Source organism: Limulus polyphemus, unplaced genomic scaffold (genome assembly GCF_000517525.1).
Source record: "Limulus polyphemus unplaced genomic scaffold, Limulus_polyphemus-2.1.2 Scaffold1196, whole genome shotgun sequence".
NCBI classification, from domain to species: domain Eukaryota; kingdom Metazoa; phylum Arthropoda; class Merostomata; order Xiphosura; family Limulidae; genus Limulus; species Limulus polyphemus.
Window position 1 is genome coordinate 223906 of NW_013666806.1, and position 19973 is coordinate 243878.

Here is a 19973-nt window from a genome sequence, read left to right on the forward strand (position 1 = left end):
ATAAGCCTGTCAAGTAGTTGTATATCAAACTGGTGTATTTATTTGTTTTACACTCACCAAAAAGAAACCTATCATTCTATAGGTATTTGAAGAACTTGTAGCAATCCGCCACAATTTAATTCTTCGTATTGTTAGCTGACACTGGGCAGTTTGTACATAATTAAAGTTGTTTAAACATTTGTTGTTAAACAAATGTTTAAACAACTCTATTTATTCAATTATGAATTATCAATTATGTTGTTACCGAAAGCGAGACCCCGTGTTTGTTTGTAAAGAATATCATCAAATTTCAAGTTGTCGTTTGTCAAGACGTAGGGGAGATTATTCTCGACCAGTTGAAAAGGTAAATCAAAAGTACTGTGTGGAAAGATGGCAACAACATCCAGAATGAATAACACGGTGTTAGGGCCAATAAAGTAGTCATCATTCCTTAATCTGTTGATGATGTCAAGGGAACTGTATATGTGCGGGCACGTCATTGGGGAGCGTAATGCTTTCTCTAAAAATTTAAGGAGCAACGGGAGAAATACACGTAGAAACTATGGACTTGAAAGGTATGTCTTTAGTTCTGTCCTCGAGACGTTTAGTTGGGTCCTTGCTGAAAATCTCCACAGTAGGATTATTATTAATGTGTCGTATTTTTTCTGCGTAAGTAGTTTCCTTCTTTATAACAAAATCTTTGCATTTACCACTATCTATCACAATTAATTTTTCATTATTTTTCAAATCTTTGATAGAAGACCATTCGTTTTTAGAAATATCTGTAACCTTTGAGATAGACGTAAACCAAAACGTTAGGTTTGAATAAAATATTTGCTTTTCTTTTTTGCAAAAATGAATATAATATTGTTTAATGACACATATATGATCTGGTTTAGGTTTATGACCGGCTCTGTAGCTTTAATTTCATTGGCAAACCGTGCTTTTTTTATTTATTTTCTTGACTTGGTATTGATCCCAAGTGCTCTACCAACTGAGCTAAAGGGTTAATCTCCTAACAGCTGCTGGTAAGGCACTTATTAAAAACTGAGACCGCCACACATCTGTACAGCTAAAAATATTCTATATTGCCCCTCATCCTTCTGTATGTGCTAAATCTGTAAGCTACTCTACGTCGACAATCTGTTACTGCTACAACACATAAACGATGACACCATAACAATATGAATGCAAAAATTTGATAACAAGTATGGATTCTAAGAGCAAAAATACATTTAAAACTTATAAGAGCAAAAATAAATCTTGGTAGTTTATACATTTATGTGCACTTTTGTACATGTTGGTACTATTGGGTGCTATGCTGTTAAATTAATACCATTTTAAACTGTTTTATCAAATACATTAACAATTAAAATTTGTTCTTACAATTTTCTCTAAACATTATCATTGCTTTCAAGCATTTTCTGTACTATTATCGACTTTAAAATTAAGTCAGTAGTATTAGTTAAAAGCATTATTGTATACAATTACTGTTTTCTATGGGTATTTGTATTTTCACATCAGAGGTACAGTATATGTATTGTGAAGGACACACTACTTTTAAACAATTTAAAAATAAAAATATGCAAAGTACATAAGTTCAACACTCACTAAATGACTAACACTTTATTTCAAATTTAAAAACCAACCATGTTCAACCTTGTTACATATTATGTCCCAAATCCTACTGAAAGTGATCAACTAGATAAAGTTAAAGTTAGCAGCATGTGACAACTATGTATAATTTCCAATACATGACACTTGGAAGAAAAAAAAAACATTAAATGCAATCTATACCTCATTCAGTGTAGTGTGTTATCTGTATGCTTTGCAACAAGAATAAAACAGATACAAATGTTCTTTTATATTCTTGAAAAATAATCAAATTATATATCCTAAGAAAAATACCATTCATTCTTTTGCCAACTGACTTTTCCTGACACAAACACAAATTCCTGGAATTCTACTGCTCTAGTATAGCTAACTCTTTTAACAATTCCAAAAAACATTTCATAACTAAGATTTATAATAAGTAGTTCTTTTTCCTTGGTTGCTTTGATTTGACAAGTGTATGAAAAATCCACTAATTTTTCATATATTTAGTTATTACATTGTTTTAAACATATACTTTATCCAAAAGGTCTGACCTAGAGATTTTAGAAACTTATTCTAGCTTAATTTTATAGAACAATGTATGCAGATGCATGAGGGACAGAAAACACAAAAGTCTATGAAAATGCACAATTCAGGAATGTGATTTTCTGGAATTTTGGTAATTTTTTTTTAACAAAATAAAAGAAATATGTATTCAATCTATTAAATTAATAACAGCAGTACTAAAACAAAGGAAAAATCATGTGAATCATGAAATAGGAACAACCGCCTACACTTCCATTTACAGTAGACATTTTAGGTTTGTTTTCACATAAACAGCAAACTAAAGCTTTCCACGAGATGCTATTTAAACTAACATATGAATCCACTCACTACAAAAATACTTGGCTTTTATATATGAAAAAGAATGATTTCAGTGTGAAGCATCAGCATAAATGACAGATTTGTATAAGCAGTTTTTTTTTTCAAACAGGAAATGGAATATGCATACGCCAGAATTATTCTTAATAAACTGTTTTCCTTTAAACATCCATCCTACTTATCAAATTTAGAAAAATCATTTGACTGATTGGGCTGTATTTCAAGTCTATAATTCTAAATATAAAATTTGATTGGTGGTAAGTAACTAGATATTAAGACTGGTGGTATAGAGCTATAAACAGTAAAAAAGATTCAAATACTAATTGTTTTTTCCTACAAAGACATTTCAAAGTACATGTTGCTAAGTGAAGAATGTACACTTATTAGGGAAAACGTAGAATGCAGCATTAAAAAAAAAACCTCAACATTCATAAATAATTAAAACAATATTTAAATTTTACAGCTTAGAATTTTGAAAAATGGAAATATTTTATTTTGCCTTATTACTGTAATAATTACTTATTTTTCTGAATCTATTTTCACTTTGTTCCCAGTTAAAGCAGGATGTATTTAACCCTTTATCATCTTCATCCATATATTTATGCACGCTAGACATCATCTCCGCCTGTACATATACAATAATGGAAAAACCCTTCTTTGGATGATAAAGGGTTAAACAAATTTGGAATGCACAGTGAGAGAGTAAAGAGCAATTTTAAAATAGGAAATCACTAAAATAATATTTTTATCTACGTTTGAAAAGTAAATGATAGGTTTACAAATTCTTTATGATAATATGTTCCATTAAATAGTCTGGATAAGTCCATAAGATGACTGGCTTACCAAATACTTGGATTTTGTACACAGTTTACTCTAAACTTAAACCAATTTAGACAATTATTTATTATTCTACTTTTATATTTTATTTCTATAACATTGTTTATTCAAAACACTAAACAATACATATGCTACAGTGTTTTACATTTATTGTTCAAATAGTACTTAAGTTCACTGAAAGAACTGTGAGGAGTTACACCATTGAGTTCTTATGCTTTATATATATATTAAATATACGAAAAACAATATTTTGGGAAAGTAATTTTTGAAACCCCTGAAAATACTTAACTTTCTTAGCTCAATGGTATATACAAAATTACATATTATAATTATTTTAAGTACATTCCTACACTAAATAGTATTGGATTACTTTAAACTCGATATAAACATCCAGTCTTTAAGCAGGGGAAAATCTCAAATTTTGTCTTTAAACAATAACAAAACTGAAACCTTGTTTTTATGAAACTGATGATCCTGCATTATATATAAAATCAAAATTAACATAAAGACAGTAAATCTACACTAAATACTATATATGCAAGTCATCAATTAATATTTCAATCTTAAATGATTATGTAGGGAAATGGGAAAGATTTACTGTAGCATTGAAATCTCAGATAGTTATACAAGTCAAATTACATTTACAGTTTAGGAATTATATGTTGATGTTAATGTGCAGTACAAGTATACATTACAAAAATGTCAAACAGTGTTACTAAAATAAAGAAATGGTGCTTTTGATTAAACCATATACATACAAATAATGAAAAGAAGAACATGTTCAACTAATATTAAGCAGAGCAGTGTGATCGTTGACTTGGCTGGCTTTTAGCACTATTCACAGGATCAGATGATGCAAGGGGAAAACAAAAACCTACAAGATGAACACAGTGAATACATATCTGTATGATGCAGGAGGATGAGTACATGTATAGTAATCGCAACAGATCTAGATGAGCAGGGAGACATAATTTTATGAAACATCTTGATCCTCAACATCTTGAACCTGTTCTTTCTGTTTCTCTTGGTTTTCTTCATCTCCTGTGGTAAATAAAAATAGAGACTGTTATTACTGTTATCTATATGAATTCTTATAGAAGCAGTGATCTTCCTGTCACTTTCAAGTTGATTTATATTCATGGCTATGATCCCTCACTTTGAACTACTGACCAGGGGAAAGGCAACTAACCAACAACATCTTATCACCCATGCTAAGGGATTGACTTTCACTCTTATAATGCCCCTAGAGCTTAAAGTGCGAGGAACACCTTGTGTATCACACAGATTCGACCCAAACTTACCAGCTCCAAAACTTAGAGCTTCAACATAGGGCCAACCTATTCAAAATGATTTTCTCACTTTTCTAATATGAATCAGTCAAAATACAAAAAAAAAAGAAGTACCGAATGCTAGAAGTCTGCTACGATTCTTGATATATCTCATTTATAGATATGTATATATTTTTATATAAGCATGTGACATTACATTAAATGAACATAACAATGGCAAAAGAACTATATTTAACTTCACTTACAATTTTATGTTTAATTTTGAAACTAGTGCAGTAAAAACTGAAATGTTAATTTTCTTTTCTGAAGTATCCCATTTTTATAAATTCATTATCTACATATGGTTGCACAAAAGCCAATTATTAATATCTAACATTACATTTACATATTTTGTCAAAATTCATAGGTATGTGTTGAACTGGCAATTTCCTTTTTGTACTATGTCTACATACTGCTATGCAATAAAAATCTTGATTACTTAAAAGTAATTTTTTTTGTTATATGTAGTTATATTCCATTTTAGTTTGAAATCCTCACACTTTTTCAAGTTACAAAATGTTTGAAGCACATAAATTATAGTAAAAATTTAGATTTATATGAATACTTTTTTCTTAATTGGAACAAAGCTTGAATCTTTTATATAAGCAGAATTTTATGAGATTTTTTTTTCTTAAGTGCACAAAACACATATAAAACTATCAATATGCTTAAACAGCTATCACATTGGTTTAACAGTTCACTTTGTAGTAATTTCTACAGTCATTTATATATGTTTTATTAAGAATGTTATTTATACTAGATACAGGTAGAACATAATGGAACACGTTGATTTTTTAACCATTAGGCTAGTAGTGTAGTACCATTAGTGTCGTATCTGAACTAAAGTTCACTGTTTAACTCTTGCACTACCATTGGCACATGTATAACTCTTCTAGAGCTCTATCGTGAAGTTTTGTTTTACCAACACGAAGAAAGGTATGTTTAAATTTTCTAAAATTTAGAAGTTTTAGATGAGTAATGAAATATTCAAACATGTGTCTTTCATTTCTTTATTTTAACCTAAAATACATTTAGCACTGAGAAAGTTATTTTATCTATAAATGTACTTGGGAAACAGTTAATCTACATTAATACATTTTGTGGTTAGTTATACAATACATTAAATTGCTACTGAAGCAAAAATCACAACCTTGAATTAACAATGTAATATAAACAAGTGGAAACGTTTACTAGAGCCTTTGATTAAAGACATGTCTAAATTTTAGTTGTGAATAACACAGTTCTAAGGGAATAATCATAAAAAAGCCTACAGAAATTAAAACTTTTTTTATCAGTTGAAAGACATAGCAAATATCCTTGTATATCTTTTCTTTCTTTTTGGCACATCTGAGCCATAAGTATGGATTTCACTTTTCAAATAGCCATACAAATTAAGGCAGTGACTTCTATTAGGCAAACATGGTCCACAAAACATAATAAAGAAAAACATGACCTAACATATATTAACTACTGATCAAGCCAACTTATCTACATCGATCAGAACTAAATATATATATACAAAGTAACGAACATAGGCAATCAAATATCATGATCAAACTATAATGATTAGAATGTACTTATTAGAATTTCAAATATAATCTTCTTTTTCACCAACTGTCAAAATAAAAGGCTTTTACTTATGTTTTTTAATAGTATAAATGTCAACTATCTTTTCTATTTCTATTGCACTAGTATTCTGTGTGTGATTCACTTACAATTGTGGCACGAGTACTGTAATCGTTTAGGTCTTCTTTCTTCTAAATATCCTCTGTTCCTTTTGTCAACGTGTAATCAGACTGATTCAATTACTTTAGAACCAATAAATTCTTCTTCTTATATCCTTTTCTACTGTTAGTCTTACTCTAATATATTAAACGTTAGGCCTCTGTCAATCATTAAGCCTATCACTTCTAAGGTAGTTAATTCCATGCCAGACTTTTCCTTGGCCTGTAACTTTACTCTTTTTTGCTATTATTTGTCTGCTGTTTTGCTCGTCTCACACTATTTATATCTTTATCACTTAATCATGTGCCCACCTTCTATATTCTCGACGTAAACGTATTGCACGTGATGTTCGATAGTCTCAACATCAATGAATTATTAACAAAACTTCTTACAATCATCTGTTTTTAACTGTTATTATAACTAAAACTAAACAATAATATAATATTCACTCACAAAAAAAAAAGTAATCAATAATATCTAAACTTAAGTCTTTTATATCATGGCAGTACTGTTTTATCAATTGGGTACCCTCATTGTTAATGACATTTTTTGCTGTAAACCCAATAACAGAAGGCTTAGGTTGTCCTAAATCTACATACTAAGCTACGAATGCAGAAGAATCATTATGATAAAACAATAAACATAAAATAAAATTAGAAATAATAACCAATAAGGGAGATACAGTGTCTGCATTGTGAAAAAGTTTCACTTGTTCAGGCCAGTGTCCAAGTATGAATTATACTTGGCTTGACCAGCTTAGATTAATCTTAAATCCATAATCTAAGATATGTAAAATTACCTTTATTACAATAATAATAATTACAATTAGTTGTGATAAATATACAGGAAATAAAAACAATGGTGGTCGCAACATCATAGTCGTTCTATATTACCTTAAATAATTAGGTAAAAACTTATAAAGTGTGGACATGATAGTTTTTAATAGGTTGTAACATTCAGTAAAACTATGAAGCCCATTACCTGGCAGCAAGAAAATTACAGAATTTCCCATAAAAGTGAAAAATGCTTGAGAATAAACTTTGTTTGTTTAAAAAATGATGTGTTTATTAACTATGACCATAAAATCTTGTAACGTTGAACAAATCCTAATGTATCTAATAACCTACAAATAGTAAAAATCTGAACATTGTTCACAATTTTTTACATAGATTATTTGTATTTGATTAATGCACTTCTAAACAGAATGTAAATAGTCATAATCTTGCATTAATCTCTACCTCAGGTTATAGTTAGTTACTGCACTGAAATTAGGGTCATGCCAAGTAACGGGTGGTAAAAACGTTTATATGTGTTAGTATGAGCTGAAAGTTTATCTCCCCCTTGAATACTTAAAATAGGAATGATCACAAATGTAGGTAATCTAAGAATGTGGGATACAGCACTAGGACTTTGGTATAACTGTGCAGCATATGCATAATCGTTTTCTGTCTTGTGTTTCCTTGTCCATCTCCAGCAGCCAGATTGTTTAAATCGGCTAATAGGCTTTCCACCAATGTTTAATAATACATTTTGTCCAGTGGCTACAAGAAAGATTATATTTTGTTCTTGTGCTTTTGCATTACTAATATACTCATGCCTGTATGGCCCTATATGGTTAACTTGTCCAATCCAGGAGGATAATTGTGCAAATCCAGGCAAATATAATGCACTTATTTCCATAACAAGTAAAATTATAACTGATATTTATTCTTTTTACATTTCATGCTTTACTGTTCATGTTTGATTTAAAAGTTTTTGCTGTTTTTTTTCTCTTTTTTTTTTATGCAGGTATTTAATTTCATTTGTTAGAACATGTCAAATAGAAAACAGGATTACCATGAGACTATTATGTGTCTGGTCTGTAAAACCAAGCCATGACCTAAACTTCCACTCCAATCTTTTAAAGGCAAATCAGAAAGTGGCAAACAAACATGTTGCTCTTCATGATCAACCAGACATTTTCAGTTTTTGCAAAAAGTAACAGCTAGAAGAGGGAGAAATTTCTGATGGTCAAGAAGAAAAAATGATGCTGACACTCAAACTCAAGCTTCATTCCAGTGGGGAAGCACCCAAAGATTTTGCCCAAAACTAACTTACACTTATTTGAATCTAATACTCAAGTTGAAGACTAAGTTAAATGACTATGTTCAATCTTTAGAGCCAACTCCTGCAGTGACTAAGTTTGACTCTCCTCAGCAGCCTATTTGTCTATAATTTCCTCTTTCAAAATTTGGTACACAAAATCATTGCTTCAACCCTGAATGCTATAAGGAGCATCCTTGGATTTTTTTTACTCCATTGATGTAGATGAAGTGTCATGCTTTTCTTGTGAAAAATTCTGCAGTGATAAAGAGAAGAAATTCACCTTCGAAGACTTACAACATCCTAACTTCCTCAACCAGCATTCTACAGCAAAGGCTCATTCAAATGCCGTGAACGAGTGGATGTGTAAAAGGAACATGTCTGACCATGGTACAACAGTTCTACAAATGCAAGAAACTAAACATTACAATCAAAGGAAAGAAAACCATGATTATTTATGTGCTATTATTGATGTAATGTTCCATTGCATTCAGTAAAACATTCCAATGCATGGCAACAATGAGAATCTCAGTAATCTTAGAAAATTGAATGCCCAAAACGAGGGTAATTTTCTGGAGTCAGCTTTTGATTCCAGGACCTTCCTTAGTTGAAAGAAAAACTTCAGAAAATGTTTTTTGCTCATATGCAGTGGACATCTCCTGAAATCCAAAATGAGCTGATCAACTTGAGAACTGAATGAGTATTCTGGCACATAACACAGAACATCAAAAGTGTTGGACAGTTTAGCATTATAGCCAATGAAACCAGCAATATTGTCCAGCAGCAACAAGTGTCACTCTACTTCCATTTAATGTACATGGGAATCGTCAAAGAACGTTTCTTTGGGTTTTATGACACTCTTTCAACCTGGACTTGACTTATTAAAATTTGTCCTCAAAGATCACGACATTGACTTATCAAACTTAGCTGCAATGAGACTACGAGTGGAGGACTAAAGGGTGTTGTAGAATGAGTTCAAGAAGTGTCGAATGCCCTTTATGTTCACTGCACATGCCGTTATCTAACTTGGTATTGCAGGCAGGTATGAATCAGAAAGAAATCCTGCACAACAGCTTCGGAACAATCCAATCTCTTTACAATTTCACCGAAGTACCTCCAAAATGACTTGGAATATTTCAGGTATTACTCTGAAATCACAGTCAAACTTGCTGGTCTTGTCACTACACCGCAGTAAAGCAATGCCTAGCTTCAGTGGCAGAAACACTTTTGATGTTAAAAAGAGTCATCTTCAAAACTAATGTCTGAATCTTGAAGTATTCTTTTCACCATTCTAGACTACAAATATATTATCAGCCTGCTGATTCTCGAATTTATTCTGTCACATGTTAACTCCCTCTTGCATTATATACAAACAATGAATCTTGATATAGGCACAGCTCAAGCAACTGTCATCAAAACTCTCACAATCCAGAAAACAGCTAAATACTTTAGAATTTTAAGGGAACTCGCAGACAAATATACAATGGAAGTGAATATTGTGAAAGAGAAGTTTGATGAAAAATCTGAATATGTGTTTTGAGAGACATGAATACCTCTTATTCACACTCGCTCCAACAGACTTCAAAAACTAGGAGAACCGTCACAGGTACCAACTGTATATAACGACACTTTCTCATTTTATTTGAACAAACTTTATTAACCTGCAATTGACAGCATTACCAAAGAAATGCAAATGTGATTTCAAGAAAAGCTGTCAAAGGTATTGTTGGCTCTTGCAGATGTTGTATCATTGGCTGCCGAGGAAGATATAGAAAAGATTCAAACAGCTTCATCTTTCTATGGTATTGATTCTTACCTTGTTTTAGCTGAGAGGCATATACTGTCCAGCATGGACCCTCCAGAAAACATTCCTTTCACCAATCTGTCATCTTTGGTACACTGAATATTGATGTGTTTAAAGTTTGACCTCACGATGGTCAACTTTTGAAAAAATGTGCAATCATAGCTGTTACCTCCACAAGTGCAGAAAGATCTTTCAGTGGTCTCTGCCACATTCTCACCTATTTGCATTGCACGATGAGTCAGGAAAGGCTTCAAAATCTGGCCATAATTTACTGCAATAGAGCTTTTGCAAACAACATCCAAGTAAGCAATATAGATTGGATTATTGACTCGTTTGGTAAATGGAGCAATCGAGAAAAACATGTTTTCTAAAACTGCAAAGTGCATCTGTTTCGTCATATACATATTGTATGAATAGTTGTGAACTTTTGATATGTTGTTTCAAGTTTCATTTTTACTTATAAAAAGATACATTTCATTTGTTTTGAGTTTTGAAGTATGTAAAAAAAATATTTGTATTTTTGATTGTTAATTATGATGTTTGTCATAGAATAAAGTTTGGAGATTATATATACACACACACTTACGTTTCTCATTAATTTGCACAGGTGTTGTCCATTTTTTATCCATTTTAAAAGATAAAATGCTTAAAATCACTGGGGGGAACTTACAGCACTTCCTCAAAACCCCTAATTATAGGCCTCACTGAACATGGCATAAGTAAACTCTGAGCAGAAACATACTGAAGCCATGTTTTTTGCAACCTTCCCCTATGGCAATGGATATACTTAGTAAACATCAGTGAACCTTAATATCATACTATTTCTACTTCTTTATATACTTCTAATGAGGTTTATGGTTTACACATCATGGCAGATGTGTAGCATTACTGATGAACTGAAATATGTTTAGTGCTAACAGTTGTTCATGTTAATATAAATGAGACACTATTAAAATTACTTCAGTAAAATATTTTTTTAGTAAGATCAAATTCAGTTAGACATTCATTCAAGAAACTTGTAAAAAAAAGAAGCAAATAAAGGTATATCTACTAAACCTGTCACTCCAAATATGTTAAAAGAAGAAAAATCAGCTTTATGAATAATTGGAAAAACCTGTAGTTAAAAAAAAGTACCATGTATGAGCATAGCTGAGAAAAACACTACTAAATATAAACTATTCAGATCTGAATTTCTGAATGAATAAAAAACACTAGTGAATAGAATTTCACTCTGTATATTGTAGTGTAATTCACTAAAACTTTAAGATCTTATACTATCACAAACACATCCTAGTCATATGCTGAATGTATCGCAATCTTTTAATATACTTAGCTTGGCAGATCTAAGTTACCCAATTTTTTTCTGTATAACATAAAATCTATTATCTTACATTTCTATTAATACTATCCTTTACATCTTTTTAATACAAATAAACCTAAGATTTGCCTTCAGATAAATATTTGAATTTGCCTGCAGTTACCTTGAAAAATCTAATCAAGTTCAAATTTTAATGCGAGATTTCCTTGCATGTCTAGCCGATGCTATAATTCAGATTTATACCTTCAATCACATATTAATGTGTATTTAAGGTTAATAACAGAGAGTATGGATGTTATGAGTTCATAGTTCATTAAATCCTCAATGCTTTGACACTACTAACAAAAAATAAGATGAATTTTTAAATAACTACCAGTTTAATGAAACAATAGTAGAATCTGAAGTATATCAACATAGCCAATAATAACAAAACAAGTAAACACACATTTTCTAAATATTAAATTTATATTGTCTTATTAAATCATCAAGTTTTCAGATAACCTTCATTTATACAATACAATAAGCAGATCTTGCGATAAATATTCAGTATTAATTACCCACCAATACTTCCATGTTAGCATGTCAATGAAAATAAGACCTGAAACAAACACTGCTATTTTTATAAATCAAATTTACATTTCAAACCAACTTCTCACAAATTAATTTACGTGTAATATGTCTTTTCAACAGATATGCACGTACTTTTACTCTGTAACCATACAAATGTTACGAATTCAGACGGATATACATATTCTTACAGAAGGTGAAATATTAAATATTACTTCTTTGTCTGCTAACATTAAAGTATAAAAAAATTACCATCGTGCTGCATATCAGATGTCCATAGAGTAAGATTATCCCTCAGGAGCTGCATGATGAGGGTAGAATCCTTGTAGCTTTCTTCACTAAGGGTATCCAATTCAGCAATTGCATCATCAAAAGCAGCTTTAGCAAGACGACAGGCTCGATCTGGTGAGTTAAGGATCTCATAATAGAAGACTGAAAAATTTAGAGCAAGTCCCAAACGTATTGGATGAGTGGGTGGTAGCTCAGTCATTGCAATATCACTTGCAGCCTTGTATGCCACCAAACTATTTTCAGCAGCTTCTTTCCTATCATTCCCTGTGGCAAACTCAGCTAGGTAACGATGGTAGTCTCCTTTCCTGTGCCATAAAAATTAATGAATCCAGCAAACTTCAAATAAATATAATCAAACAAATTACTGACATTTCTGAAGATGACAAACAAATAGGCCTTGGTTAAGCAAGTCTTAAGAACTCTGACTTCAAAAAATTAGAAGAAAAAGAAATAAAGGAATGCTTTGCTTAGAAAAGAAACTACTTAACTTAAACATTTATTTAACGTGAACTAAAGTAGACTAATCTAAGTTTGAAATGAATTTTATTTTATTTTTCACTATTCTTATAAAAATAACTTTTCTAAAGCCTGCATACTTAATAATCAAAAGTATGCATCACGAATTATGTAACTCGTATATTATTGTTTGAAACATACTTATCACTTTAAAAATATACCTGTATTTGTAAAAATATTTTATTTCAAACTACTAGGATGCAATTTTTGTGCAAGTTGAAAATGGTATGAAATTGAAATATACAAAATATAACAAACTAAACAGTTCACTTTAAATTTATGCTGGTTTCATAATTTTCTCCTCAAATTCTTCAGCTATAAACATCGATGTACAAGTGAAATATATTTATCATCAGAAGATAAAATTTCAATGGTTTGTCATATCAAATAATGTTGGAGGCTACACAGAAAATCATAAGGTTATATAAGGTTAAATATCAGGGATGCACGGGTACCTGTCCAGATATTTGTATCCGGCTGGGTATTGGGCCACCTGGTAACACTCGGCTCCAGCCGAATGTCAAAATTAAAAACAGCCGAATCCAGGTAATTGAAAATGGCATCTAAGCTCTAATCTTTGTGGCAACTTACGCGGTACTGAAAGTTACATTCAGTAATTGGTTTAGTTAAAAAAAAAAAGTGTTCCGAGCAACAAAGACTGACTGCCTGTTGAAAGTCGGGGATTCAGAGAACAATAAGGGTTAATATAATAACAGGCATGGCTTGAGAAGTGGATTTCTGGGTAAGGTGGGGGTTTTGAGAACAATAGAGGTTAGGGTTGAGAAGTTGGGGCAAGGCATTAATCTGCATAGTGATTCTAAAATGTGTCAACATTACTGTTTCTGCGTTTACTTTCACTGGCCTCAGAAACTGCATGAAGTTGGTAGTAATTTTCAATCTTTCTACCTCAATAAAGATTAAATTTCAAAGTTGTCAGTTTCATTAGTTTCCACCCTATATATCGCTGTTGCCCCCAGGCATTTCAACTAAGTTCATCACCACTTCTCACTGTCATGTAAAGTTTAATTTTACCTTGTTTTAATCAAAAACATATTTTAACTTGCTATTTTAGTAATTTTTCATTCCAACGATATACATGGCCAGCTTGGTCTGGAGATATTTTGTGTTGGAAAACAAGGTGGATCGTTTCACAAGGTGCACTCTTTGCTCCACCATGATATCTAGGGGTGGCACATCACTCAAGATGCTTGGAACCAAATTGCTGAGAAATCATCTCGTTTCATTTCATAAAGACAAATTTGCAACCATGCAGAGTGACGAAAACAGGAAAAGAAAACGTGACAAAGATGCTGCTGCTGAAATTTCGATGGCCAAGAGGAGTAAAATGCAAACTCTCAAGCAATGCGTCGTTGATTACTCGTGCCATTCAGTTAAATGTAATAAATGTCAATTTTGTTTTTGTTTCTAATTTTTGTGTATGTTTTTTAGTTGTTGTCTGTTTTGTTTTTCTTTGGGGGGGGGGGGGAGAACCCAGTTCTGGCTGACACTTGGCCCTGGGCAAAGCTAAGTGTCCGAGTTCCCGGACCCAGTATTCAGCCAAATTTTAATACCCGTGCATCTCTATTAAATATAAATTGAAATCATGTGATGGAGGGGGGAATGTTTTGGAATTTTATGTTCTTTAATTGCAGCAGAAAAGCTAGAATCTACAGAATATATCCATGAAATTACAAAAAAAGAAACAAATACAAAATTCATGTTTGACAAGACGAAGCATATAATAAATACAACTATAACATATATTGCCCTGCCAGGAGCATATGGAGAACTATTAATGTGTGAAATAGAACCCTCCAAATAAAAGCTCTACAAGAGAAATCAGTGAATTTAAACATCGATAAACACAAGATTGTTTTTTTTAGGAATACCTGATTAGTAAAATTTGCTAATTGATTAACCCCATGCATATAAGTGAAATCAATTTCATCGATGTTGCAACCACCACTTATAACTCTGAATGTACTAAGTGTATCTTCAAAAAATTTGGCAAGTTGTCAGTAAACATTACAAGTATGTTGCATAAAACAAACAGATTTTTTAATAAAGTATTTTTACTAAAAATTTGTCTGTAAATTTATGAAGTATTTACTATGCCATTATGAGTGAAAGGTGATATTCAAGGTGAGAATAAAATTATTTCTTTTTGTCTTCCAGCTCTTGTATTGTATTTGCATAATCTTTAGAACCTCCAAAGTGAAAATTGAAAATTTTCTGGTGAAACTTAGAACATTCTCGCTTATTTTCTCTAACATTGACTGTAGTTAAAGTTGAAAAATATGAAATCAAATCAAAAGTACATATTTTTTCTGGAATCACTGAAGATTTAACAGACAGAATTATTCATCCTAAACAGCCCAAATCTCCTAAGAGTTTCACATCTACTTTCGTTAATAGTCATAAAAGTTTATTATATATAAAAGCTAAAAAATAATATGTGATTAATATGCCTAGATATTTCAGGGGAGCTAAGTAAGAGTTTTTTCCCTTCCCAATTTTTAAAAAATCACTGAGATAGAAAAAAATGAGTATTATTTTCAAAATTTTAAAAAATCACTGAGATAGAAAAAAATGAGTATTATTTTCAAAATCTGCATAGCTGAATTATGGAAAATCTGTTATTAAAACCAAAATTTGTATAAAGTTTAAATCTGCAGACCTGGGTAATTCATGGTGCTTTCGAATATGCATATTGCAACACAAAATATATATCAGACAGAAGAATAGAATGACCCAAAACTACTATAATTTACCTGGCTTTCTAACTAACCTATAAATAGTTTAAAATATTTCATTATTGTTCAGAGCAGCATCTATAGTTTAAACACACCAAGCTCTGATAGAGAAATATTAGATTTACTGTTAAACCAAAACAGACAAAATTCTGTTTTATGTAGTTTAGAATTTCCTGTAGATATGGGTTAGAGACATGTCCAATAATAATATCAGAAACAATTATAGACATTTCTTAAAATATAAGGGATATGGAGAAAAGTGTCAATGTGGGGTTGAACAGTGTTATCTCAGCAGAGCAACAAGAGGTTGAAATTTTATATTCTGACTATATTATAGTATGTGTTTCTAACTGAGCAAATTGAAGCCCTTTTTAACTCTTTTGCTGCTAACTCGGTGAATTACACCAACCATGTGACACCAAAACACCAAAGTTACCACTGAAGGTTCCATACTGTAACTTTAAACATTTTGTGTATATGTGTTTTCTTATAGCAAAGCCACATCGGGCTATCTGCTGTCTCCACCGAGGGGAATTGAACCCCCTGGTTCTAGCATTATAAATCCAAAAAACACCCCTGTCCCACCAGGGGACTGTTTTGCGTATCTTCCCGAAATTATTCAAGATTTTGGTAAACATTAAGTCTCTTGTAGACAAAAAATCAGAATCTTCAGTGAAGGATTTTCACTGTAAACTCTTCCATGAATATATGGAGTCAGAGTGTTGACTGCTTCAAATGCAAAGTGATTTTAATATTAAGATTAAAAATACTATTCGTCATCAGAAAATTTTCAACTTTTATTTGCATAATCCCTAAAACCTCCTTAATAAATATCAAGCAATTTTTTTTTCAGACACTTTATATTTCATCTACCCTAACTCTATATAGGGTCGGTCAATATGACTGACTATATAACCATCACAAAACCTTAAATGTTGAAAAATTCAAAATAAAGTGAACAGTAATGTTGACCACAAAGCTCTAAAGTACTTCTGAGAGTTTCTAGTTCAAACTTTTTCACATCTACTTCCTATGTTTATTTTGCTGTTAGCAGCTGAAGTAGAAACATGCTGATCATAAAACAATGAATTAGAATATTTACTTGACATCATAACACAATATCATCAGTAGCAAACAAAACTGTGCAGTGCAATTACCAGATCTTTCCCACACAGTTTATCATAATCTTGGCTCCAAGAACACCATGGAAGATGATTTATCGGCTTGTTTATAGTTCTGTGGTTGCAATGAGAATTGTCTAAATTAATAAAAGTGTGTGAAATGTTTATGACATGGGATATGGCTTAGTAAAAGTCTGTATTGATCCAATAAACTTGGTAGGTATTTGGACATTAGTTATCCTCCTGGGGTAGTTGGAATTAACAGTATAGGTGTACAAAGTATTTAAATGCTTATGAACATGTGTGTGTGTATATATATATATATATATTATTACTATTTACTCATAATTGCTTAATCTGTAGTTTATTTTTACTTAAAACATATCAATAAATAAAAATATAAAAGAAAAACAATGATTTCTACTACTTATGATGTTACACTTGTTAAGCCTTGCCCTAAACCTCATTTAGTCTCTCAAATGGAGGGAGAGGACAAATGAATTTTGGAGATTTCAAAATATGCCTTTTAGAAAACCAAAAAATAATCAAATGACCATACTGGTACACATAACAACACTGTAATTTATCTGGCTTTCTAACTGAGCGATATGTGGGTTTAAAAGAAACTAATTTCTGTTCAGAGCAATGACTAACATTCCAGTCAAATTACAAGTTCCCCTTTAAGCCAGTTACAAATGACTTTCAAGTTTAAGTTATGTGGAATTTGCTTTTTCTATTGGTTATAAACATGTACTTAAGAGAAGCAGGCAGGAGCAGAGAAGAGTTTCAAAAGAATGGAGTTTTAGGCAAGGTTTCCCTGGTTGGTTTTTAAAATATTGATATCTCAGCAAATCAAAAAGGTGGGAGGTTCATATTTTATATTCTAGCTTGGAAATATCTGAAGTTTGAATTTCTAATTCTTTAGCCACTATAGATATTGTATGGTAGGCATAATAAAATATAAACTGAACAATTTTTTAAATATTTTATCTCAAATTAAGAAATAAAAGCATATATAATATTAAAACTTGAATTATAAACTACGATGTGATGCCAATTCTATTGACATACAACGATAACAAAGTTGTTTAATTAAATCTTTTAAATAACTTTCTAAACCACGTGGCATGTCCCCTTTCACCTGTCCATTGAGAGAGGGTTAAACAGAGAGATAAACTCAAAAAATGAAAGTCCAAGCACCCACCTTGAAATGCAGGTTGAGAATTTATTTAAATATTTTCTTTTGACAAAAACTTAGATAATAGGAAAATGTGATTTATAAATTACATTTTAATGTCAAGCTCATAAACATACATTGATAATAAATTTCAATTAAAAGATGAATGTAACTTTGTAAAAGATCATGACATGCATACTTTGATATAACCATGTGCAGAGAATTAAGCTGAACAAACTTGAACTAATTGAAAATAATAATGAGAAATTTTAAAGGCAATATTTTGATTATTTTGTGATGCTAATCAATGGAACTGATTCTCATTGAAAATCAATTATATTGTTTAATTTATTTAACATTACAAATTACATTAAATTAAGAAAGGAAAGATTATACAGATTATAAGTATAAATAGTTGGTCAAGTATGATATACTACACTTGAGACAATACAACCATATCAATGACTGAAACATCTAAAAAACTTTCAGGTCAGTTGAAAGTGTTGTCAAAGTGTGACACTTACATTTCGTAAGATCATACACAAACATTGAAAATAAACTTTGTCAAAATTTGCAGCAACTTCATCATCTTCAATAGTACAATAGTATGATATACTACACTTGAGACAATACAACCATATCAATGACTAAAACATCTAAAAAACTTTCAGGTCAGCTGAAAGTGTTGTCAAAGTGTGACACTTACATTTCGTAAGATCATACACAAACATTGAAAATAAACTTTGTCAAAATTTGCAGCAACTTCATCATCTTCAATAGTACACGTGAGCAGGTACAGTCGGCAAGGCAAGACCTTAAAATATTTCTGTTTGTTGTAACCTAACAGACCACCTGAAATTAGGGCTGACAGACTTTTTTGACCATATGACCTAGGAAAGTTTTATTTACAACAATTTCTGGTGAAATACCAGCCCATCGAACAAAAAATTTGGCAACTTTTAAAAAAATTTTTTCTTTTATCGCTGTATTATGGTTAGAATATTTTGTCTTGGAAATTCATGTAGTCAGCAACAATGTGGGAGGGCATAATCGGATTACCAATTGACAGCTCAGTGCTGATTGGCCAATGCATTGAAGTTTTGACAACATGGTTTATCTCATCCTCAGGAACTTTCATCCTAAACTAATAAATACAAAACCTAGCAGGGGAGAATTGACTACTGACGAGCACATATTAACAACATGGCAAACAAAATAAAATGGAAGAACAAACTGTAAAATTTCAGCAACAGTCAATTCAACTTGTCAATTGGGGAAGATATCGACCAGCAAGTGTGTGTTGCAAAAGAATTTCAAATTTCTGTAATTTTCTTCATAGAATAAATGTTGATAATAATTATATTCATGGTTTAACTCTCCCAACACGGGGTCGGTCAATTTGACCAAGTCACGTGACCTTTTGTACTCGTTTAAAGTTGATATAAATTTAATACCTATAACTCTCTACATATTGGTTATATCTTCATGAAATTTGGCAGTCTTCCAGTTAATATTACAAGTCTTTCACATACAAAAAGTCATATTACTTAGTGAAGTATTTTTAATTAAAATAAAATTTTGTCCATGAATATATTGAGTATTTGTTTTGAATAGTCCGTGTGCAAAGTAATTTTCATGTTAAAATTAAAAATACTTTTTGTCATCTCAAAAATCTGAAATTCCCTTTTTTTAATCACTAAAACTTTTTAAACGTTTTTTTTCACAAAATCTTTAGAGTTTATAAGTTATTTTCTCTACCCTAACTCAAAATGGGATTGGTCAATTGTAGTCCTTGTGACAACAACAACAACAACAACAAAAAAAAAAAAGATAAGAAGAAGAAGCTCACTTTATGCTATTGAATTACATTACCCACGAGCTGCTCCCGTGCGTGCATCGTGAACCAGTTTAATTATATAATTATTATTACTTATTATACCTAATCTAATCTTAAATAACTTAAAAAGATCCATATTTTTAGATTTTATTTACTTTTATAA

General features: G+C 31.1%; 1 protein-coding gene across 1 annotated transcript in view; it reads right to left on the reverse strand.

The window, feature by feature from the left end:
- Positions 1-1046: 1046 nt before the first annotated feature.
- The window catches only part of LOC106462550 (14-3-3 protein epsilon), a 67086-nt gene continuing 48159 nt past the window's right edge, over positions 1047-19973 (reverse strand). The window contains exons 4-5 of the mRNA XM_013922486.2: positions 12368-12711; positions 1047-4332 (exon numbers count right to left, since the gene is read on the reverse strand). Coding sequence (XP_013777940.1) covers positions 4265-4332; positions 12368-12711 — 412 coding nt within the window. The 3' untranslated portion in view covers positions 1047-4264. The remainder of the gene's footprint in view (positions 4333-12367; positions 12712-19973) is intronic.